A 26,340-nucleotide genomic window follows, 5' to 3' on the forward strand; every position below is an offset into this window, starting at 1 on the left:
AGAGCTTTTTTAAATAAGGTAATGATGGGAAGATTACATATACATTTTAAAAAGTTATTTTAAAATAGATGTATGTCAAGAGACATTTAGGATTTTATGGTTCTTAAAAATCTTAACAGGAAAAACAGTTATTGATAATCTATGGAGAAACTTATAACTTCTTTAAATATATAATTAGTATATTCTATTATTTCTATTCCAATATGATCTCAGTTATGTATAGAAAGTAACCAATAAGTTCCCAAGAATTGAGCTAGTTCTTAAATCACAAATATATATAGGATGCAAAAGCATTACAGTCAAAGTGTAACCCAATCTTATAAGGTAACTGGAAGAATATCAGCATGTGTAATTCCCTAACCTAAAAAGAGTTTGGACAACAAACTTTGCTTCCAATGAAGGTCTAACACTGGACAGCAATACATTACCATATTAATGATATTAACTATTGGCATAATAAGTTCTCTCCTTCATTTTAGCATATCATTTTTAAAAAGTTGTTTAGTTGTATACTAATAACGCAATCAAAGGGAAAACAAATCCAGAAGCAAATTTATTTAAACCTTGTGGCCCAGTGCAACGGAGTTGAATTCAGGTCTCCTCCAAGTTGATCCACAATAGCACCTTTCGAAATATAGTATCTATAAGAAAAAATTTTAATAATTTAGACAACTTTCATTTCAAAAAATTATGAGAAAAATAAAAATTTTCCATTTTAGACATCATGTTAGTTTATGCCTTTGAAGATAAACAATCTTTTATGATAGTTTTAAACAACATATTTAGGAAAACTTTATACCAAGTACATCACTTTCTTTTGTTTTAGAAGTAAAAGGAAAATAACTTTTTAAAGTTACAAAAAAGAACAGAAATGCCAAATAATCATGTAAAAAAGAAGGTAGAGAACCACAAAGCTTTGAGTAGGAGAATATAAAAATCTTGTAATTAGAATAGGCAAGACATGGTCTACCTTGGGTAGCTCAGCTTTTTAAGGTGTACTTTCCTCATAAGATTACTATAGATTAAATCAAACAACATATATGAAAGAATTTTCTAAATTGTAAATTATAGCAAAAATATTCTTTATTATGTCTTGTTATCTGTTGTGTCTGTAAAGCCATGATGCTTGAAAAGGAAACAGCAACTTCGTTGCTTAATATATTAATATAACATCTTGATATCCTCTAAAATAAACAGGACCTTGCAGTTTATTATAATGCTTTCTTTGGGATTGATCAAGGCAATGAATCTTGAATATAAATGATTCTGAGGCATTTGATGTCATATACTTGACATATATATCTCACTGAGGCGCTTAAGCTGTTCTAAGCGATTGTTGCTTTGGAACAATGCAATAATGCATTCACTTTTAATGTACATAGTTCTAAACACTTAATATAACATACTTTTATGCTTAATTCAGGAATTTTTTTTTTTGAGACAGAGTCTCACATTGGAGTGTAGTATTGTCATCATAGCTCACTGCAACCTCAAACTCCTGGGCTCCAGCTATCCTCCTGCCTCAGCCTCCTGTGTAGCTGGGACAACTGGCACACACCACTACACCCAGCTAATTTTTATATTTTTTATAGAGACGGGGTCTCACACTTGCTCAGGCTGGTCTAGAACTCCCAACCTCAAGCAATCCTCCTGCCTCGGCCTCCCAGAGAGCTAGGATTACAGGTGTGAGCCACCTTGCCCAGCCTTAGAAATTTTCTTTTTCAAATATGTATTTGTTAAATTGGTTCTTTTAAAGCATTGTGCAATGAAGGGCCCAACGCCAACTCTATCATACAGACTGGTTCAAAGTAACTTAATAATATTTCCAGGATATCATACTATTATAATAAGAACACAAACATTTAACTATTCCTAAATTGGTTCTTAAGGTTGGTAGACATTATGCAATGTTGAAAATGTTTTTTGAGAATGGTTAGGTTAGAACCCAAAGAGAAGTACAGCTCAGCCAAAGAACCACTTTGATAGGAAATGATATTTTCTTAAAAATCCTAAACTGGGATTTTGCTAAAGCAATTTCATTCTCTTCTCTATAGTCAACTGTTTCTGAGTTATTTTTACTCATATATGGCAAAATTTATATCATTTCTGGGGCTATGCCAATGAGTGATTTCCAAACTGATTCTAAAGTACAAATTTTTTTTTTTTCACAAAGCTAGGGGAATATATTTTTCCTGCATACTAAAAAAAGAATAACTTTTATTACCTTTTCATTGTAAACTTTGGAAGAGAATTACTATATTTTTATAATGTTATTTTTTTGTAGCTATAAGACCCTAGTTCAAAACTACACACTTCTGAAGAGATCGTATGACTCTTACTTTTAAACTCGAGCCCCCTTGAAATACTACTCTTAAGGAGGTTATCAAAGAATGTTCTAGCAAGTACTAATGATCCTAGGTTTCAAGAAGGGGTCATCAAAAAACAAAACATATCAACAAATATTTGAAAGATAAAAACCAAACAGCTGAAACTCAAATGTCTCTGGAGGGGACACTGATGAAAAGCCAGCCAGAATATGTTATACAGCCTTGGAAAGACTAAGGAATTAGGGGTAATTGTTACCTCCAAAGAAAGTAGTAAGTAGCTAGGCTGTCAGCAGAAGCATTAGTTGAAAGTCAATATAAATATGTTGCTGAATAATTGTGTTTTCTAACATATATCCTTGCTGAAAGTGAGGATTTACTTAGCATCACAAATAACCATTTTAGTGACACGAAAGCAATCAAGCAGCTGACAGTGCTAGAAAAGCATTGTGTACTGTATGTAGCATTCATTAAATCTTAATGACTACTCAAGTTTTTGATAGAATGGCGGTTATAATTCAAACTCTTCTTTTAAAGTCCACATTGATTTTTGTCTCCCTAAATTTCACTGCATGATAGTGATCTCTGACTTCAGTATCAGTCCCACGTTGATTTTAATACTTAACCATTCAGCCTTTGCCAAAACGTAATTTAATGAAAGTGTACACCGTGAACAAGAACCCCAGACTCCTTTCCTTACTCAGGTTAGCTGGCAGCCAGACACATCCTGAGCTCCTTCCCACAAAAAGATTAGATGATTCTTCTCTAAGTGAAACTGAGTAGCCCCAGAGAAAAACCTCCAGAAACTGATACTTGAGGAGTTCCTGTTGTAGAACCTAAGTCCCACAACTTCCAATCAACTTTGTTATGTTTCTGTCCGCAGTGTGAATGGTCAAATATAACCAGGTAATTGAGGAAAGCTTCAAATATAGAAGAAGGAAATCAAAATAAACAGAAGCAGCCCCAAATATGCAAACTAAATGTAGAGAAGAAAAACTTAAGAAAATAAAATTACAATATCTTCCAAGAACTAAAAGATAACATATCTATGATATAAAATGAAAGTATTAGAAAAAAAGAAATGGTTTAAAAATGAATGCTTGAAAACTGAAAATGTGATACATAAAATTAGAAATTCAAAAGAAGGTAAAGATTAGAACATAAATTAAGAAACTCTCCCCAAAAGTACAATGGTTATATTGGAGTATAAAAGATAGTTGGAAAAAAGCTAAGAAAATGAGATAATCACTCTCATTGGTTCCAATATCTGACAAACAAGAGTTCCTGAAAGAAAAAAAAAAAAAAAAAAAAACAGAGAAAATGAAGGCAAGGCACTATTGAGGAAACTGTATAGAACTAGTTCTAGTTCCTAGAACTAAAAAGGCAAGTTTTCGGATTAAAAGTGGCCACCAAATGCCCATGAACTGCATTTATTTACACACACACACACACACATAATTGCACAGTAATGTAAACTTTCACAAGTCAGGAGTAAAGAAAAAAATCTTAAATGTTCCCAGGAAAGAAGAATAAGCAACACATATAATGTGTTCTCAGAAAATTATAAGCTCCATATCTTTTAATAAAGCCTCATATTCTTTAATAAAGCCTTGACTTGGAATCAAAGTGAAATCAGACACAAGTGTTACTAAGTGTTGTTGATGAAGAATCTTAGTAAGAGACTACTGAAGACAAGGGCGTGAGCGAATCACTTCTATTTTATTATATTAGGGTAAAAGCTTAGAAATTGTTAAAAGATTATCATGGGAAAACACTAGGAATATAAACTTAACCCCAGCTAGGGTGAAGGTCTTCTCTCCAAAGTATACCTACTTTAAATTTTATCATTCATCATTACAAAAGTGAACCAACTTCTTTGCTTACAGTAAATTCCTTTAATACATCCTGGTACAATGTCACTGTTAGGAGAGACACTTCTCCATACTGTTTTAGCACAGTAACTTGCTAAACTGTGTAAGAATTAAGTTCACCCACCTGAAGATGTAATTTATGCAGTAACACTGTGATTATTAACCCACTCTATAATTTACTGGATTTATTCCATAACCTCACTAGTCAATTACTAGCTTGGAGCAATTTATAAGGCAGACAGTTTCAAGATATTTTGTATTTTTTCTATGGATTTCTATTTATTTTTAAAAACAACTATAAATTTTTTGATCAATAGAAAGAGATCACACATCTCAACAGTTGAAGCAAGAAAATAATACAATAATGCTTCAAAATTCTGAGGGAACAATTTTTTAACTAGAACTCTATGCTCAAACAACCAATAGGGTATGAGGGCAGAAGATTAAATTCAAAACATTTTCCCCCAAAGTACTGTCTCAGAAATCTATCACAAAGTGTACTCTACCAAAGCAGGGAACAAACCCACAGAGACAAAAACCTGAGATCTAGGGAAACAGAGACCAACCCTGGAGTAAAGGGATTTCCCAGGATGATGGCAAAGGAAAACCTCAAGGTAATAGTTGTTTAGTAGCCCTAATGAGCAAACAGTCTGGGCTGAAGCACGAAGGTAAAGAAATCTAACAATCATTTTATCCCTTTCCTCCACCAAAAAAGAACAATTTGATCCAATTTGCATACAGAACGGGTTTTATAGTTCTAAGACTATGGGAAGAATTCATGATAATATGTTGAAAATTAAACAAATGAAAAAACAAAAAATGACTGTTGCTTCAGACAAAATCAAAAGTTCTACAGAAAAGGACAGATAATCACAGAATTCTTTTGGGCTTAGCAGTGCATAATATTAACATACTCATAACAATTAAAATATGGTATAGTGATTTAACTAAAACTATACTAGTGGATGAAAGAAAAAGTATTAGTGGGTGAGGTAGTCTAAGACATCTAGTTATCCCAAAATATAAAAACAAATATAATGTTAAAAACTGATAAATCAAGAAACAACAGCATAAAACTTGGCAATATCTATTAAAATTAAAAATTCATGTCTTTCCTTGTTGCTCCTAAGAATTCTGCAGATATAAATGAATATATGCAAACTATGTGAACATAATTACAGCATTGTAATAGCAAAAAACACCAGAATCAATCTAATGTCCATCAATAAGGAAACCATTAAATAAATTCATGTACCTCCATATAACTGAATATTATATGAATATTTTTAAAAAAAGATGCAGCTCTATTTGTACTGATAGGAAAAATCTTGAAGATATATAAATTAAATAAAAAAGCAGAGAAGTGTTTGCTATCATTTGTGTATAGAAAATAACTTTATAAAAGTAGCAATATAAACGTGTAAGTGTAATACTGAAAGAAACAGCTAAGTATTGAAAATAGTTACTTCTGGGGTGCAGGACCAAGGAATGGGGAAGGATTAACACTTCTTATTGTATGCCTTTAAGCACTTCTTGATTTTTCAAATTGTTTACGTACCATTTTGATTAAAAAAATAGAGAATTTGGACCAACTCTCCCATTAAAGAAAACTAAAAAAGCTCAATAAAATAATAAAATATAAAAAAAATTTCCTAAAAAGCAAAGCCTTAAGAGCATTACCTGATCAAGATTCGGGAGATGCCTAAAACTTGAAGTCGGAAAAACACTCAGATACAATCTGCCCTAGAGACAATTTGCTGATGCAGAAGAGTTGGCCAGGAAGAAAGCTAAGAAGACAAAAGCAAAAATAATGCTGGGACCCCCAAAAACTGCACTATAGGAATAAGGAAGAACCAGAAGTAAACTTGGCTCTAGCATGGTCTTCAGTCACCTGCGTGATCTGGAAAATCTAAAGTCTTGAAATTAAATTAAGTTGGGCCTGCCAAAAACAAATGGGAATCTTTGCAACTTAGGCCTCAAATTATTCAACAAATAATTTTTCAAATACAATGTCTAATACATATCAAAAGATAATCAGGCACATGAACAACATAAACAGACCTACAGAGACTTCAGATGCTATACTCTTAAATACAGATCATAAAATCACTGTATTTACTACATTCAAGTAAGACAAGATTGAAATTTTCCGCAACTAATGATTTAAGTAACACAGATTTGAAAAAAATACAAAGATGAAAAACAAAATTTTAAAAATTAAGAACACAATGAATGAATTTAACAGCAGATTATACATAAGTAGAGAGTAAATGAACTGGAAGACAGATCACAAGAAATTCCCAAATGAAACAGAGACAAAAGGATAGAACATACAGAAGAAACGGTAAGAGACAGGGATACAATGAAAAGGTCTAACATAACTGGCGTTACAGAAGGAGAGCAAAAAGAGAATGGGGCAGAAGCAATATCTGAAGAAACCATGGCTGAGATTTTTCCACAACTGATGAAAACACCAATCCAAAGAATCAAGAATTCCTTGCAATCTCATTCAGGGTAAATAAAAAGAAATTCACACCTGGATATATCATTGTGAAATTTGAGAAAGCAAGAAACAGAGAAAAATCTTAAAAGCAGTCAGAAAAAAAGAGCCTTCAGAAGTGTAATACTTAGACAATTTCTCAACAGTGACAGAAGCCAGAAAACAGTGAAATAATCTTTTCAATGTAAAAAGCAAAAATAAAACTAATAAAAACTGCCAACCTAGATTTCCATGCCATGTGAAAATCTCCTTCACAAACAAAGATGAAATAAAAACATTTTCAGACCAACACAGAATTAGGTATCAGGAGACCCATATTGAAGGCAGAGGGAAGGTTAAGATTACAAGAAGAACAAAGAAATGGAAATAACTCTCTTGAAGAAAGTGATTCATAGAATTCAATGCTTTAGTTATTACTTGCTTAATCTTTGCTTAATAACCTAAGGACAAAATCTTTTACCTGGCATTAATGTACTATTTGCCTTTAGAGTCTGTGCTGCACGTATCTACACATCTGCAAGCAGTTCACTTTAGATTCATGTCTTTATTTAAAGATTTTATGTCTAAAATGTCAAAAACTACTAAACAAGTCTTACTAAAAAAGATTTCTTATCAGCCTGACTCTTAACTACCTGTTTACACTTAGTATATAAAGTATTCATCACTTATGCTGCTGTGAATTATTAAATCAGATTATTATTACCTATTGTCATTTCAACTCCTCGCTTTTCTTTTGCTGCTTTTCGCCACAGAATCCATATTTAGAATGTGAATACCAAGTCAAACTGCCTGAGCTCAAGCCCTGACTCCAACTTTTATTATCCGTGTGTCTTTGGGTAGCACATTTAAACCTCTTTGTGCCTCAATTTCCTCATCAGTAGGATGGTAGTAATTGTTACATTTCACATAGGGTTATTTCAAGAAGATTAAAGGAAATATACGTGAAAAAGCAGTCAGTACAGTAAATTGTTAAAAGCAATGTTTTCAGGAAAAAAGGTACATAAAATCTACATTTTAAAAGTCACAAATTTTAGAAATTTGTTTTTATGACAATTACTTCCAATAATTTTATAAAAATATTAATAGTAAAACCAACTACTAATTAAAAATACAGAAAACACATACTTGACTAAATCTATTCTGTTATTGATGGCAGCCCAATGAAGGAGTGTAACATTTTCTTTGTCTGGTTGCCGTACATCATATCCTGCTTCCACCAACTCTCGGCAGCGTTCATATATTCCATATCTTGAAAAGAAAAAAATATGGCATTGTTACTACTATTGAATAAGAAATTAAAGCTGAAAGTAACATTTTCAGAAGAAAACAATGCTTCATTTTAATAACTGGAAATTAAATGTATTTCTCAACATAAAATATTACTTTTAAGATATCAATATTCCAAAAGCTCTTACTAATCCATTTTACAGTTCTAAAATTTCTTATTTATAAGAACGTTACGTCTCAGGTGAAAGGGAAAAAGATATCAGAAATAAAACTCAATCAGCTACATGTCTCTCTTGATATAACCACTTATCTTATTCCCCCAAACACTTGAGGCAGATTATAAAAATACACACAAGCTAAAAATTATTAAATACACAAAAATCAGTAACAAGGAGCATATAAATGATTTAGAAGAAAATCAAGAAGAAAGGATGTTTTACAAGCCCCAGGATTCTCTACTTACAAATTTAGCTTTGATACTCCTGAAGGCAAATAAATAAAGGTGTGCTGAAGTGAGACGTGGGGTGGGACAAGAGTCCTGTGACTCAGTTCAAGCCAATGAGACATCCGTCTACTGGGAGAGTTCTAGAAAAGATGTTTGTATCTGATAAAAGAGAGAAGCCTCACCAGAGAGCCTGATCCTCCCTTCCTGTTTTCCATCATTGTGTGGCAGCAAGAATTTTTTTTTAATTTCTTACTATGGAAATTTTCAAACATAAACAAAAGAGAATAGTACAATAAACCACCAAGAATCCATCATCAAGCCACAACCACCATCAGCTTTATCATAATCAAAATATTAGGTCATCGGAAATATATGACACAAAAATTTTAAAAAGTGGGCAAACCCCTGCAGTTGGTTCATGAGAATCTCACTTGTTAATGTTCTTATTGTTACAATAATATTGACAATTTAATTGCAAATAACTTACACAGAGAAAACAATAAAAGGTAACAAATTTTTCATTAAATTAGAAAAGATTGTTTTGTTTTTGAAGCTTTTATCCTATTTCCGTGATAAAACACCGCGGCCCCTAGGAAAAAAATTTTTTTTCTAGTGTGGTAGTCAATGTGTTAATTAGTAAATAATACTGAAAAGGTAATAATTTTGATTTAGTAGATGCCACCTATAAAGTAATTCTTCCATTTTGGAATCATGTTTCTTTGTATCCTTTTTCTTAGGAAAGAAAATCATTAAAACAAAGTATCCGAGTAAAATAAATTAGAGTACTAAACCAAGACCTACAATAACAATGATGAAGCATACTTAATTATACTACTCTCACTGTAAATAAGATTAAAGACTTAAAGGCCAAATATATATATATATTTCCCCAAAACTGACTTACAAATTCAAGAGAATTCTAATTAAAATCCCAAATGAGTATTACACACGGAACTCTAAAACTCATTTAGAAAGAGTAAGAGGTCAAGAATAGCCAAGCCCTTTTTGAAAACTAGGAAGAAAGCTACAGTGAATAAAACAATGTGGTACTCAAGATTCAACAAGATTCAATAAATGGAACAGAAAAGTGTATCTAGAAATGGACCACATATGTGGCAGCTTGGTGCATAAAAGAGACGTATTATAAATTAATAGAGAAAGAATGAACTACTCAATAAATGGTGGTTGGGATATAACTGGTTATATATGTCGAAAAAATGAAACTAGAACCATGTTCATACCATACAAAAAAAATTAATTCCTAAATTAAGATTGTATATAAGCACACAAATATAAAAAGATAAAAATCAAAAAACTTTTAGAATACAGATGTTTTTAAGACATTATTTTATTATAAGCTATGGCACATATACCACACTATTAAAAATGTGTAGAATTTTGAATATAAATATCCACATAATCACCAGTCAAGCCAAGTAATAAAACAGTCTAAGAACTCCAAAAATGCCATCTCCATGTCCTTCCATATGGTTATTTTTATGATCTTGGGTAGGGAAGATTTTTTAAACAAGACATTATAAAAAGAAGCACCTAAATTTTAAAAGATTGATACATTTGCTCACAAATAAAAACTACTCAATGACAGAAGACAATAAAAGCAATGTGGTATTTGCCAATCTCTTAATCAATAAAGGATTAGATAGTCAGGATATACAAAGAACTTTTACAAATCCATTACAAAAAGACAAAACAACTCAGCAGAAAAATGAGTAAAAGATTTAAAATAGCAATTCACACAGGAAGAAACCCAAAAGGCCAAGAAACATAGGATATTTATGCAACGTCATTTGTAATCACAGAAAGGCCAATGAAAACAGAGAAAAACCATTTCACAACCATCAAACTGGCAACAATTATTAATTGTGATAAAACTAGGATTTTGCAAGAATGCAGTCAAGGAAGAAGTCATTTCCTGCAGGTGGAAGTATAAATTGGCACAGCTACTTTGGAAATCAATTTGGCAATAATTAATAAAACTGAAAAACAATATACTACACAAGCCAGAAATTCCACTTGAGATGTCTACCGTAGAGGAACTCTTGCTTACGTACAGTAAAAATCAAGTACAAGGACATTCACTGATGCAATGTTTTTAATAATGAAAAAAAAGAAAACAGCTTTATGTGTCCCGCAGTAGGGAATAATACAATACCACAATGCAGTTAAACAGAATAAATTAGGTCTTTATCTATCAACACTGATAAATCACAAAAGCAATTATATTTTTTAAAAAAGCAAGCTGCCATCACCTAAGAGCACATTCAGGAATAACATTAATCGGGTGTCGGGCAGATGTGGGGTGGTGGGGGGGATGGGTGTATACATACATAACGAGTGCAATGCGCACTGTCTAGGGGATGGACACGTTTGAAGCTCTGACTGGGGGGGAAAGGGCAACATACGTAACCTAAACTTTTGTACCCCCACAATATGCTGAAATAATAATAAATAAAAAGAAATTGGAACAAAATACCTCTGTAATGTTGTAAACCCTAAAAATAAAAAATTAAATAAAAATAAAAAAGCAAGCTGCAAAAAGATGTGTAGAGAATACAACTTATATTAATATAAATTGCCAGCATAAATTGTAGCAGCATATTTTGTTTACAGAGAAAGATGTTTATAGAAATGAAATGTACAGGAATGTGAATGAGAATGATTCATAGCAATTTCAAGGGAGGTTTCTCTGGGGGAGGTAAAGGAAAGAACACATTAGCGAGCAACCTGTAGCAACTATAGCAAAATGTAAGCACCTGCTTAATCTGACAGTTATGTTTCAGAACTTAAGTAAATGATTTAAAAACAGAAATTGCTGACAGCATACCTGGATACTTTTCATGAAATAGGATAGTTAGAATGGTATGTAAGGGTTGGTAGAGTGGTTGGCATTTTTTCATAAGATGGAAGATGCTGAAGTATATTTATTTCCTGATGAGAAATGATAATATTAGCGTGGAAGAGATTAATGACAAAGGAGACAAAGGAGATATCAAAAGGAGCAAACAGAGAATCTGGTCTTTGAGAAAAAGAAAAAAGAGATGATGCATAGGTGTGCAGAATTGGTGATGTGAAGGCAAAGTCTTTTAGAGTCTGGGACCTGAAGTACTTAACTGTCCAAGCAAGCAAAAATGTAATAATACTGGAGGAAAAATGGGCTAAGCTTTCAAAAAACAAAAACAAAACATGGATAGTCAAACAGGAAGAACCACTCATTAAGTCTCATAAAATCTAGTATGTGTTTATGATGCTTAGTGTTAGAAAGTTCCTAAAAAATACAAAAGTTACTTAATGTCTAAATATCTGCTTAGTAATTATTAACAACTTAACAATGGTATCCTCCTACCCATTATATTACGAGGGAAATGACTGAAAGAAAAAAGCTTTAAATTTTGGTAATTTATGTAATTAGTAAAGTATAACTATAAACTTTCAAAGTTAATATTCTTTAAAATGAATGCGGAGCAGTGTAATTTGTTTATAAACACAGTTGGCACAAGTGTACTTTGGTCTCTGAGTGTACATCCATTCAAGAATGAAAAAAGTAACATCAGTGGGCTGTTTGTCCCTCCACAAAAGCAAAGAAAAAGCCAGCAAAAATTATCTGAATCAACTTTTCCAGAACTCTGGAAACTAACTAAAGGCTTTCAGCATCGGAGGGAACATTTAGTCAAGAAAAACACTACAGTGCTAAAGGAAACCATGTCTAAAGAACTAAAGGATATAAGAACAATGTCTCACCTTATAGAAAATATCAATAAAGAAATTATTAAAAAGACCCGAACAAAATCAAGAGTTGAAAAGTCCAATATCTAAAATGAAAAACTCACTAAAAGGCTCAAAAGCAGCTTTTAGCAGGCAGAAGAAAAAAAATTAGTGATAGGTCAATTGAGGTTGCCCAGTCTGATAAAAAGAAAAAAGAATAAAGAAAAATTAACAAAGCCTCAAAGACCTGTGGAACATCACCAAACATACCAACATAAACATAACAGGAGTCCCAGAAGGTGAAGAGAGAAAAAAGGCAGAAAGAATTATTTGAAGAAATAGTGATGAAAACTTCCCAAATTTGATGAAAAACATTAATCTATATTCCAAGATCTATAGATAGATAAATAAGACCTATAATCTTTATATTCAGGAAGCCCAATGAACTGTAAGGAGGATAAACTCAGAAACTCACACCTAGACACATCATGATCAAACTGTCAAAAGGCAAAGACAGAATCTTGAAAGAAGGGAGAGAGAAGTGACTCATCACATATAAGGGATCTTCAATAGGCAATAATGGAGGAAATGGGGAACAAAAAAGACAAAAGACATATATGAAACAGATCAAAATGGCAGATGTAAATCCCACCTTATCAGTAATTACATTAAATGTAAATGAATTAAATGCTCCAATTAAAAAAATATAGACTTACTGAGGTTTTGTTCCAGTTGAACAATGAGAATTGTTGTTCAATATGTAGGTTCAAGGAGGGGAAACTCTTCAACACTTTTTAAAATTTATAAATAAATCTCCTTTTTAAAGTAAATATGAAATTGCTACTTGTGTTTCTTAAGCTGGTAATACAGATCACATTTTTCTCCTTTACTTTTATATATTTTCCAAAGCTTGTTTTTTATGTTTATAAGGTGAACTACACACCACAAATGACAAGTTTATAGAATTTCCAAATATTTTTAAACAATCCAAAAAAAGCATTTTTAACCTATATCTTAGGAGCAATATAAGTAATAAAGTAAACACTATTGATAATTATAAATGTTCAAATACAAAGAAATAAGAAAACAGCCCCTAACAAAAAGATCAAGAGTCCAAAGGTGCTAGAGCAATCTGATTAGGAATAACCTTTGAAAATATGAGAACAGTTCTCATTCTGGCAACTGTCATCAAAAGATAACAGGCAGCATTCATAAAGTATTTATTATATACTAAGCGTTATGATTTTTTTATATGTATTAGCTATTTTCATATTAATATGATACCAATTATTCTGTTAAATGATTATTCTATTCATGATTACCAAAAAGTAGAGTCTTCTCTTAATAGAGAAGATTCCAAGCCAACTACTCCTGCTATCATTAACTGGTCAAAAGGCTCAAACTTGTTCTTTCACCTTCTCCCTCTCTGCTCCACCCCTCACCAAGCCAGCTATCACAAGCAATTACTGGTTGTTTCCAACCGCAGACCCAGATCATAAATTGGGCTGAAGAAAAATTGGGAGAGAAAAAGGGGAATAGAAATGCAGAGATCAGCAGAAATATAAGGAAGCAGAAAAATGATAGTGCATATACTGGAGAGCAAAATAACACCAACGATTATTTCTAAATACACCATCTATTTATTTCTACTCAGAGTATTTCCAATTTCTGGAATAACAGTTAAAATTTAGATAAGTGGCAAGACTAGAATGGATAGTATCCCAAGTCAAAATATATAAAAGATAGTCAAACTTGTATTTCACAAAGTATAAAAGGTTCAAAAATACGGTTACCATGCAATATGTGCAATACTTACACTAAAAAATTATTTACTTATCTGAAATTCAAAGTTAATTGGGCATCCTGGTATTTGTTTGTTTGTTGCTAAATCTAGCACCCCAGTCAAAAAGCCTCAGCTATTTCACAGAATGAATTATTTATGTAACATATGAAGGCCTAACTGTAACTGGGGAAAGCACTAAATTTAGACCTATGTATTTTTAAAAATGAATTGAACTTATATATCAAAATTTAGTATTGTGCCTCTTCTTTCCACTATAAATAATTAACAATTTCCAAGCAAATACCAAGTGAGGAAGGGAAGACTATAAACAAAATAAATTAGGTTGTAATTACACAAATTTTAGAGTTTTGTCTTGTTTTTGTTGTTGCTTTAAATGTGAAAAAATATATATACATGTTATTCTAATAGAAAGTATGTACAGGTTGAGCATCCTCAATCCAAAAATCTGAAATCCAAAATGCTTCCAATCCTAAAACTTATGAGTGCCAACATGATGCCTCAAGTGGAAAATTGCACACCTGACCTCTTATGAAGTGCACAAAATTATTAAAAATACTGTATATAAAATTACCTTCAGGCTATGTGTATAAGGCATATATGAAATATAAATGAATTTCATGTTTAGACTTGGTCCCATCCCCAAGATACCTCATTACGTATATGCAAATTTACAAAATACAAAAATATCTGAAATCGAAACAGTTCCCAAGCATTTCGGATTAGGCATACCGAATGTGTATTGAGATAATGCAGCCTATTCAAACCTAACAACAAGCAAACATACAAAAAAAAAAAAAAAAAACAACCAGAATCATATTCAGAGGATTGAAGAACACTAAAAAGTAAAAAGAAAACAGAATCAATTTTTTATAGATGTCATGGAATTTATGTTGTTGCACTCAAAGCCTGTGCAAAGAATGAAATCACTTTAAGTCAACTTATTCAGATCAACTGTTATTAATCTTTTATGGGGATCATAGGCCCCTTTGAGAATGTAATGAAAGTTATAGACTCTACCAAGAAACATGCTCTAACACAAAACATTTTGCATACAATTACAAGCATTCAAGAAAGTCTGAAGCGCTTCCTAGGATACTGTTAAGAATGCTAAGTAATTCATGCATCCTAAACAAGTTTTAATGAAGGCCACATTACTCTGAAATTTGGCTTGCATTGAGTAAGTGTTAAGGTTTCCAGCACTTTATATAATATTAAGAAGCTAAAAGCACAGAGTCCTTTATATTAGAAAAATGTTATTTCATAGCTTCACAAAACAAAAAGTACTCAGTTTTACTTAATTTACTGGTGTACCAGATACCACTTCATCCTTTCTTCTTGAAGTAGATAGCAGATAACCAGAAAGACCAGAAAAAACATACACCCTAAGTTACTATACTGTGACTATTAACGCTGCTAGATGCAATGAACTTCAGACAACTCTTAAAGCTAAAGACCCTATGAACTAGTTTCTCCTCTTTGTAGATGAAAATATGTTATATTTCAAGTTCCATATGATTTGCATTATAATATCCTTAGATTTACCCTTTCCCTTGGTCTATTTCAAAGACTGATATAATCTGGCATTTTGAAGATAATATTTTAAACTCTGTGATATTTCCCTCAGCACAAGTTAAATAAATAAGTAAATGAGACACTGACTACATTTTCTTTCTAATCTGTATACCTGGTTGAGAGGGAAGAGAATATTGGATATGCACTAATATTTCCCATTTAAAATGCTTTAATACCAACAATGTTTTTCAATTCTCCATAACCAATTTTAATATTCTTAGGACATAATAACTTCTGGAAAGATTAGCAAGTACCAAAAGCAAACAGACATATTCAAGTAACTAATGGAAAAGAAATTAATTTATTTAATGGAGATATAGACATTTTTCCCAAGGTAATAAGACTGTTATTCAGACTAACAGATGCCAAAGAAGAAAACAATTACAACAAAAACCTTACTGTGTAGCCTTGACTATGTCCCATGTGCTGTAATCATCAATATGAGTTTTCCGTCCAAGAGGTTCACCGTATCCATGGTTATAATGGCTTTGGGGTTTGATTTCCTGTTGAAGAAAAAAATCACACACAGGCAAGAAGTGAAAAAGCAGATACAGAAAATATTTCAATATTTTATACTACTGTTTTTGTGCTGTTTGAAGAATGCTAATTGTTGAAATAATTAAGTTATCAAATTTTATCTTATTCTGAAGTTTGTACTCTTAAAGAAAAAGTATATTCAAACAGTATGTATTCCTTGTACACATTCTCAAAATTAAAAAGCTGTAAGACTAGAAATTAGTGACAAATTAGCAACAAAAATTCATCACAGAACTCCGATCTCTTCATCAAATCAACTCATTCTTTTAGACCTATTTTTCTATTATTCTAGCATAATCCCCAGCTCTAACAATTCTACTTTTAAACTTTCATCACATGCACGGTCCTGTTTCCCAAATAAACTCTAAGGTCCTTTTGGAAGGAACCATGGATAGATATTATTCACAGATATTACCTTTTCTTAAACTCCATGCTTAAGGGCCACCATTAGGTGAATTAGGAACAATGGAGTACAATCTACAATTTCAAAGTAAATCCACTTAAATAGTTCTAAAAATGTCAATACCCTTAAGAAAACTAACTTTTCATATAAAAATTTAATTACATGACAGTTTCACAGAATATTACATCCATTCAAAGTTTATATGCTGTGTGCAATTTTCTATTTAAAGTACAAAATTTGCTATATATAGTCAACTTCCCCAATATAGCACCTAAGATACAATCACGTTTCTTTTTTGTGAAAACAGAGAAAAACTGAGCATGTTCAGCTTTAATATCATCCATTCAAATTGCTATGTTTCTGGTATTTTTCACAGACAAGTGCATAAATAAATATAAATAAAAGGATAAATCACAAAATATTTGGAAAGTAATCCTTAGAAAAATTTATGTTCTCTTGCTTCTGATCACATCACTTACCACTGATACTTAATAATGCAAAGTTAAGTAGGGCATTTTCCTGGAAGAAAAAGGATATTCTTTACCTTACCCTAGCCATTGAAATTGTATAGACAATTCCAAAGCTAATTTGTTTGAACCATAAATTTGGAGATTACCAATCTGAATATTTTCAACAAAAGGCAATTAAAAAAAATTCACAAAAGCAGATTCTGCTTAGTATATAACCTTTCAATAGGTAAATGTTTAGTTCCTTATGAAAATGGTATAGTCAATATTAGAATACCATGTAACCATATATCCACATTAGCAGAAGAAAGGAAAAAGACATCATTCTTAAGCCAAGATTCACGATATACTGCAGATATTTTACTAAATGATTTTTTAAGAGACTGCTCCAAACTCTAATAAAATAGAACTGGTTATTCTAGAACATGGGCAGGTGTAGTATTTTGGGTATATGCAACATTCTGAATAACTGATGAAGCAAACTGATATATAAGATATCCATTTACTGTCTTTAAACCTTTCCTATTTAATTTCTCCACTGAATTCTAGGTTTCAACTTCTCCACGCCCTATACTACTAAGTGAAGTGAGGTAAAGACACTTCTCAAATGAGAAAAACTTCCTACTTTCTAAATTTTCTTTTCTGATGCTATTCTCTCCAACCACAGGGACAATCATTTTTTAAACCTTCAATTATAACATCTATAGGGCTGTAATACACCTGAAAAGGAAAAACCTGGTCATAGCTTTCAAGTAGAATGTAATAATATGCCCAAGAAAACATACACCGAGAGCCTGCTATATGGCTCTCTACAATGTACTGGGGATCCAGGACCAGGACGGGGTAAGGAGAGTACAAAGTTTAAGAGGCTGTCAAAAAACTCAGTAATCAAGATAAAAAAAATTTTTATTTTATTAATTTTTTTAGAGACAGGGTCTTGCTCTATCACCCAGGCTGGAGTGCAGCAGTGTAATCATAATTCACTGTAACCTCAGACTCCTGACCTTAAGAGATACTCCCTCCTCAGCCTCTCAAAATGCTGGGATTACAGGCATGAGCCACTGCATCTGGCCAAAAAAAATTTTAATGGAATATCTTTCAAATATCAAATCAATGCCCCTCCCCCCAAAAAGTCTACCACAAACCCAACATCAACATTTTAAATTCAGGCAGCATGAGAATCTGCTTTTTCTTTTTACGCCAGACTACACTATGGCTCACAGCAGCATTGTGAATGTATACAAAATACAGGCTCTTGCCCTCAAGGACTTTACAGTCCAGAATGGAAGGACAAAGGGGAAGAAAAATTAGTGAAATATTATTAATATAAGCAAGAGCCTTTCAATAATAATGACAATGTAATATTGAGGAAATAATAACTTTAAAAACTGTTTCAATTTGAAATGTGCCAAGGCAAACTGCTATTCTTTTTTACTAAGGACAAATATATTGCTTTTACATACAAATAATGAATATTCATCAAATAAAAATAAATCTCGTTTTTGAGGATTTCTATCGTAAAGCTTTCACATGACTTGAATTTTATTTTCATCCCTCGGGACACCTCACTTATTGAACATAATGATTAAATCTTATTCTCAGTTTTTCTACAGTCCATTCTGTCTCACTGACATTGCCAAATGTGAGCTTCCCCGTGTTAATGGAAATTAGACTTTTTTCCAGTAACATTTTAAAACTAATTTATACATCTACCTGTTTTGCCCCAACTATAATGTAAACTAAAAATAAAATGCTAAGCCCCTGGCTGACTGAACAAACCCCCTCCTGGCCAAAGGGACCCCAGAAAAAAATCTTAAAACAGTTCCCAGCCATGATGGAAAGGGAGGTCAGATACACCTCATACCCCCTTCCTTCTGGAGTTTAGACACTACAACTGATTAGCATTAATGTTAAAATAGAGATCATAACCCTGACAAAACAGACTCTTTGTGGTAATAGATATTAAATTACAAACAGGACCTTAAACCACATGAGGAAAAGGTTAAGTCAGACCTTACAAACCATAAAATCTCATTAAATGGGGCTTTTTTATTTACTTGGTACAATGTGGCTTATTTTCCAATCTGACTCTGGTATAGCATTACATGACAGATAGATAGAACCCTTCATCTTAACTCAAGCATCCCTTTCTACTGATTCCAAGCCTTTACACAAAGCTTTATTTCTCTAACCAGTTATAAATTGAAGACTCTCCAAATTCACCTATAACCTACAAGGGTCCCCCCTCCATACGTCCCACCTTTCCAGGCCAAATCAATGTATAACTTCCATGTACTGATTAATGATTTCACCTCCAAGTCCTGTCTCCTGAAATGTATAAAACCAAACTATAACCCAAGTGCCTCGGGCACATTTTCTGGGCCCTCCTAAGACCATGGCCTGAGGCCATGGTCACTCATAGGCTCAGAACGAACCTCTTTATTTTACAGAATTTGTTTTTTTTCCATTAACAATACAGTTATTTGTTTGGTTTTTAGTAATAAGCAATCAGGGCAATGGAATAGAGCTTGCAAAATGAGAATCAGAATCAGAAGGGAAAGACATGTTATTCAACAAATGGTATAAATGACAGCTGCCGAGCCACTGAGGAGAAAAAATTCAGCAGGCTCCAACATGGAAAGGTGATGCGCTCGATGCAAAGATGACAACAAATACAGGTGAGGATATAAATTTTCTTTAATGGCAAGTGATAGTGAAACATGTCTGAAAATAAGGGGTCACACAAAACAGAATTGAGGGCAGCATGCTCCCAAGTGGGGGCTTCCCAGGTTCCCCATGTTCCCCACGAGAACACACAGATGTCTAGGATACTATTCTCCTGGCAACAGCAGCAAGCACCCTAATGTTCTTGGGAAGACTTTGTGCCACCTGGACTCTCCTGACTGTCCTAGCGACTTTGGCTATGAGCCTGGTGTTTACCAGGTATAAGTATAATAACTTGTTCAAAACAGATCTGGGACTTTCCTGAATGTTACTGTAAAACAGGGTAAATATCCAGTGGCAGGGCCAGGTCTGCCTAAGGGCTCTTCCTGTAGATTCCCACCTCACTCATTACATCAGAATAACTTCCAGCCAGACCAAACATTTAAATATAAAGAATACTGGCAGTAATTGTCTAATGTTAAAAAGCTCTCAGAAAAGCATGAATAAATAACACATTTGAAAAATGAAGGATATGAAGATAATTCAAAGACTGCAACATATAATAACAAATACATACATGTAAAGATGCTGTAATTCTCAAATAATTAAATAAATGCATTTCTAAACCAGAGAGAGGACAAACTAATTCAAGATTCTAGGGTACATATTATTTAATAATACATGTTACCTATGTAACACATGTTATCTGCCTGCACAGCCCATATACACAGGTGGATTAGCAAGCCAAAAGGACTTAACCATGTGCTCACGACTTGAATTATATAAATGCCAGCTGTCAGGTATCATTCCAAGAGGTTGGATTCTGAACCAAAAAGCTAAATGAACTGAATTACATCATTTTGAGCTGCTCAGATTTAACTCCATTAAATTTGTAAGATATTACAGCATTATAACGTGTTGCTGTTAAGAAGACAGGGAAGGAGAAACAGTCTCTATGGGTACTTAATTTACTTCTAAGTCCTACCTAATATTGATGTACCAAATGTGAAAACTTCTTAAAACAAAAAAGCCACATATACAGAGCACTTAAAAAAAAAAAACAACAAAAAAAAAACCTCTTTCACCCCGAATTCGGTTTGTAAAATAAAGGCATTTTCTCACAGCCATAAAAACAGGCAAAAAACTTTGGTAAGGAAGGAAACCTCAGGTAGCAATGAGCTAAATTCTAGGGATACCATAAGGATTTTTAAAAAGGAATATTTATTGTTTATAATAAAAAGACAGCATAAGCATAAAACCTACATAATCAAGTGAACAATGAATAGCAAGGAAAACCAGTTGCCACTACAAAATTATAACGTTCTCTTTAAATGTAATTAGTTAACAGTGCCAGCAGATGGCACTACACTCAAGACAGAATCCTTTACTAACCTACTTATACCATCTTTTTTCGCTACTATTTTTAATTGATACATAATTGTACATGTTTAGAGAGTACAGTGTGACATTTCAGTACATGTATATAATGTGTAATGCCCAAATCAGGGTAATTGGCATATCATATCCATCACCTCAGACATTTATCATTTCTTTGTGTTGGGCACAATCAAAATCTTCCCTTCTAGCATCTTGAAAATATACCAAAATCTGTTAATTATAGTCACGCTGTAGTGCTATAGAACACTAGCTAAGACTTATTTCTCCTATCTAGCTGTACTTTTGTAACCGTTATCCAACCTCTCTCTGGCTATTCTCCTCTTCTGCCTCTAGTAACAACTATTTCACACTACTTTTAGAAGATCAACTTTTTAGCTTCCATATATGAGTGAGAACATGTGGTCTATTTATCTTCCTGTGATGCACCATCTTGAAGATTGGACAAAAATGATTTGGTTAATTAGGAATATATAATGGAAAGATACCAAACCAATTTTTTCAGTCAATACCAGGTTCCTTATATAACATGTGCTGTGGCCGGGCGCGGTGGCTCACACCTGTAATCCTAGCACTCTGGAAGGCCAAGGCGGGAGGATCGCTTGAGGTCAGGAGTTCAAGACCAGCCTGAGCAAGAGCTAGACCCCATCTCTACTAAAAATAGAAAGAAATTAGCTGGACAACTAAAAACATATATAGAAAAAATGAGCCAGGCATGGCGGCGCATGCCTGTAGTCCCAGCTACTTGGGAGGCTGAGGCAGTAGGATCACTTAAGCCCAGGAGTTTGAGGTTGCTGTGAGCTAGGCTGACGCCACGGCACTCACTCTAGCCGGGCAACAGAGTGAGACTCTGTCTCCACAAAAAAAAAAAAAAAAAAAAAAAACATGTGCTGTGGTCCCAATCCCTACCTAATAGTATATGATTGTTGGTTCTAATAAATTGTTAGAACTTGAGACATAGGCTCTATTTATGCTGTAGTATCACCACTGCCTGAATCCAAACTATCAAATTCACCTTTTTGCTTCCATCAAGAAAGTTTGACATGACGAAAATAAAGGAAATTTTTAGACTAGGAAAATGTTCATAAACCTCTAGTTTCTTTAAAAACTGTTTATCATTTCATTTCCTTCTAGCATTAATCCACATGTATGTAACAATATATATAAATTTGGCATACTATTTTCTTTCCACAGACATTTGGTGAACATTTAAGCAAATGCCTATATGTACATGCTTCTCACCTTCCTATCTTTCTAAAAATAAAAAATTTATTTTTTTAGAAAGTTTTAGATTTACAAAAATAATGCAAAAAAAAAAAAACCCCCACCAAAACAATGCAAAGATAGTTGCCATATTCCCTATACCCGGTTTCCCCTATTATCAACATCTAACAGTATGATACATCTGTTACAATTAATAAACCAATACTGATACATTTTAACTGGAGTCTATACTTTTTTCAGATTTCCTTAGTTTTTTTGTAATGTCCTTTTTCCTGTTCCAGGACCCCCATCCAGGATACCACATTGCCTTTAGTTGTCATGTCTCCTTAGGCTCCTCTTGGCTGTGACATTACCTCAGACTTTCCTTGTTTTTGAGGACCTTGACAATTTTGAATGTAACCAGCCAGGTACTTCACAGAATGACCCTCAAATAGGATTCATCTGATGTTTTTCTTTTCATTATTAGACTGAAGTTATGTGTTTTGAGGAAGAAACATTCTTAATCTAACCTTATTTTTTGCACATTTCTTTCCACACTGCTATACAATCTTTATTTGTCCAAATGTTTACATGTTTATAGTCTGTACTAATAGTACTCATATACTTTATATCCTCTTGCTATTACACATAGTTATAAGTACTGCTGTGAACCACTGCATATACTGATATATTGAAATGTTCTGAAACATTTCCTAATTGCTGACCATTTAGGTTGTTCTTAAAGGTCCTAACTAAACTCAGATGTTATTTCTCAGGCATTCCTCGTCTATGTCTTCCCCTATAACATCATCTTCACCACTAGACTTTAAGCTATGACAGGACAGGAACTATATTTTAATCATTTGTGTGTACCCCCAGTGCTTACTTACAACAGAGCCTGGCATAATGGTAGTGCCCTTAAAGGAAATGAAAGAATAAATAGATGGATTTTTCCTCACCAATGAAAAATACTTTATTTATTAAACATTTCTTCTGTTTAACCAAGGTAAACTTCCTGGACAGGGATTCTTAAATTAAATGAGTATTTTTAAGGTTCTTGAGATGACATCTAAATTGTTTGGAAAAAGGATATTTATAATCCCACCAGCAATATCTGACTATTTCTCCATGAATTCATTGCCACTGGTGTTATTTTTAAATTCTCCCCTATTTAAATAAAGTAATACTTGCAATTTCAACTTTAAATATATTGTCCTATTCTATTTCATCTTTTGAGAATTCTCTGTTCATATCCTTTGGTCATTTCATTGTACTTAAATCCTGAAATTTGTTTAATATATTTGAATGAATCAGACTTTTATGTACGTACAAGAATAGATATCAACCTTTTTCATACTGAACTAAAGACTTCTGTTCCGTTGTTAGAATTGTTGATTTAGGCTTTCAATATATTTCAGAGATTATACTCTTTATATATATTAATCTTTTCCTTGGACTTTTTTGGTCTCCATTTTTATATTTAAATATTTCCGCAATCATTAGTTCTATTCATCAAGTATTTCCAGTTCTCTTCTCAGGTACATGATGGGATTGTACATCTTTGGCCTTCTGAAAGATAAGTGCGTCCAAGTGATTGACCAAGTGATTTTTAACCAATGGAATACTAATAAAAGGGAACTATTGCTTTCAGAGAACAGGTTTAAAAGCCAATATGCAATTTCCCACTCTCTCTTTCCCTCTGCCATGGAGACTGGCAATCTTCTTGAAAGTACAGATACTAAATCATTCTTGAGTTCCAGAGTAGCTATATTCAACTCACAATGTATGTAGCAAGAACTACTAACATTGTTTTCTTAAGAGATGAGGTCTTGCTATGTTGCCCAGGCTTGAGTAAGTGGTTATTCACAGGCTCGATCATTACACACTACATCCTTGAACTCCTGGGCTCAAGCGAATATCCTGCTTCAGCCTTCCAAGTAGCTGGGACTATAGGTGCATGCCATTGGGTCCAGCTAAGCCACTAAAATTTTAGGGTTGCTACTGTGGCAAAACCTAGCTTACCACGACTACTTCTGAGAGTTGTTTATTTTGGTAAACAGCATGTAAACTGATCTATACAAATCATTTTCATTTTGAAGGTGGTTATAACTATTACGTGGTTTTATGACTAATATTCACAAATTTATCTTATATCTGGCCATAATGTTAAAATATAATCTCTGATTTTAGATGATTTCTTTGAATAGTCTAAGAATACAATCAAATCTCCTGCCAAAAAAAATGCATTTTTCTTCATTTCAATGGTGTATGGAGTTGGCAAAAACATCAAATGTGATACTGGAAAAAAATTAGAATACATGCTTATTTCCCTGTATTTCCTCTATTTTTAATAGACAACGTCTTTAGTGTTTCTCCATTATATGTAAAGTAATTAAATCATCTTTATTCAAATATATTCCAGGGAATGAATAACACCGTATTTTGGTAGAAATGCCTACGTGAGAATCAGTGACACTCTTGCATTGTAGTCTATGTCTAATTTAATATTTCACTTGAAATTCTCAATTTTATCCTCCACCTCTAAGATTGTGACTAGCATTCTTTTAATATACCTCCTAGTTAGATTGATAACCTTATGGAAGTCACTTTCCCTTCCCCCTTGTTTCCCTCCCAAACGACAGGACAATTTCTCTTACCAAACAGCCCATACACAAGTCCTGGCCACATTGCCAACTAAGTCTCAGAAAGCTAGGACAACACCCAAGTTACGTAAATAAGTTCCCCCCTTCATGAGTTTTGCTTTAAAGCAGCCAATCCACAACCTCCGCAGGAAAGCCTAAGTGATCACGCTCATGGATCTTAATAAAGGCACAGTCCCACAGATGTCCCCTCTTTCCTCTCCCCAAGCTCCTTCCCCTCCTTCCTTAATCTTAACCTCACTGGGACCTGTAATAAATTAATAAATTTCTTTTTTCACGCATTTTGTTTCCACTTTCTCAAGTGTCTCACCTGACACACACACCGGAACCTAACTCTACCCCCAACCCCAACCCTACGCCAGGCTCTGCTAGAGGCTGAGGTTACTGGGCTTATGGACACTCTCTGGAGAGACCTCAAGACCAAATTAGAAAGAAACTGTAAAAATAAGAATCATAAGAAAGTGACAACACCAAATGCTGGCGAGTGTGTAGAGAGATAAGATCACTCATAGACTGCTAGTTGGAATCTTTAAAATGTACAGCTACTCCGGAAAACACCTTGGCAGTTTCTTACAAACATTAATATAGCTATACCAGATAACCCAGTAATTGCACTCTTGAGCAATTATCCCAGAGAAATGAAAATTTATGTTGACATAATCACTTGCACGCAAACGTTTAAAGCAGTTTTTATACATAATAACAAAAAACTGGAACCACCCTTCCTTCACACATACATACAGATAATAACCTTCAATGTGTGAATGGTTAAACAAACTGTGGTACATCGACAGCATGGAATATTATTCAGTAATAAAAAGGAATGAACTACTGATAAACACAACCTGATGACTCTCTAAAGAATTATGCTGAATGAAAAAAGCCAATCCCATAGGTTACATACTACATGATTCCACTTACATAACATTCTTAAAATTATAAAATAATAGAAATGGAAAATAAAATTAGTGATTGCTAAGGGTTAAGAAGACATTGGGAGCTAGAGGGATGACCACATGGGTATAAAAGAGCAATAGGAAGGATTCCTGTGGTGATGGAAATGTTCTGTATCTTGACTGTATCAATATCAATTTCCTGGTTGTGATATACTACAATTTTGCAAGGTGTTACCACAGGAAGGACCTAAGTAAAGGGTACATGGAATCTCTCTTGTGTTATTTCTCACAATTGCACGTGAACCTACAATTATCTTCAAATAAAAAGTTTAGGCCAGGAGTAGTGGCTCACACCTGCAATCTTAGAACTTTGGGAAGCCTACGTGGAAAGACTGCTTGAGGCTAGGAGTTCTAGATCAGCCTGGGCAAGAGTGAGACCTCATTTCTACCAAAACAAAAAAAATTAGTCGGATGCAGTAACATGCGCCTGTAGTCCCAGCTACTAGGGAGGCTGAGGCAGAAGGATTGCTTGAGCCTAGGAGTTTGAGGTTGCAGTGAGCTATGATCATGCTACTGCACTCTAGCCCAGGTGATAGAGCAAGACCCCATCTCAAAAACAAAGTTTAACTTAAAGAAAAGTTATCAACTT

At 33.4% G+C, this 26,340-nt stretch overlaps 1 protein-coding gene across 2 annotated transcripts in view; it reads right to left on the minus strand.

Moving 5' to 3' along the window:
• The window catches only part of ZDHHC17 (zinc finger DHHC-type palmitoyltransferase 17), an 84,394-nt gene that overhangs the window by 46,389 nt on the left and 11,665 nt on the right, over positions 1-26,340 (minus strand). Inside the window, exons 2-4 of one of the 2 annotated variants that reach the window (XM_045553328.1) lie at positions 15,866-15,969; positions 7,821-7,943; positions 564-641 (exon numbers count right to left, since the gene is read on the minus strand). In XM_045553328.1, the coding sequence (XP_045409284.1) occupies positions 564-641; positions 7,821-7,943; positions 15,866-15,969 (305 nt within the window). Of the gene's footprint in view, positions 1-563; positions 642-7,820; positions 7,944-15,860; positions 15,970-26,340 lie in introns of those variants that run through there. The other variant, XM_045553329.1, reaches the window with a different exon arrangement.

Source organism: Lemur catta, chromosome 6, assembly GCF_020740605.2.
Source record: "Lemur catta isolate mLemCat1 chromosome 6, mLemCat1.pri, whole genome shotgun sequence".
NCBI classification, from domain to species: domain Eukaryota; kingdom Metazoa; phylum Chordata; class Mammalia; order Primates; family Lemuridae; genus Lemur; species Lemur catta.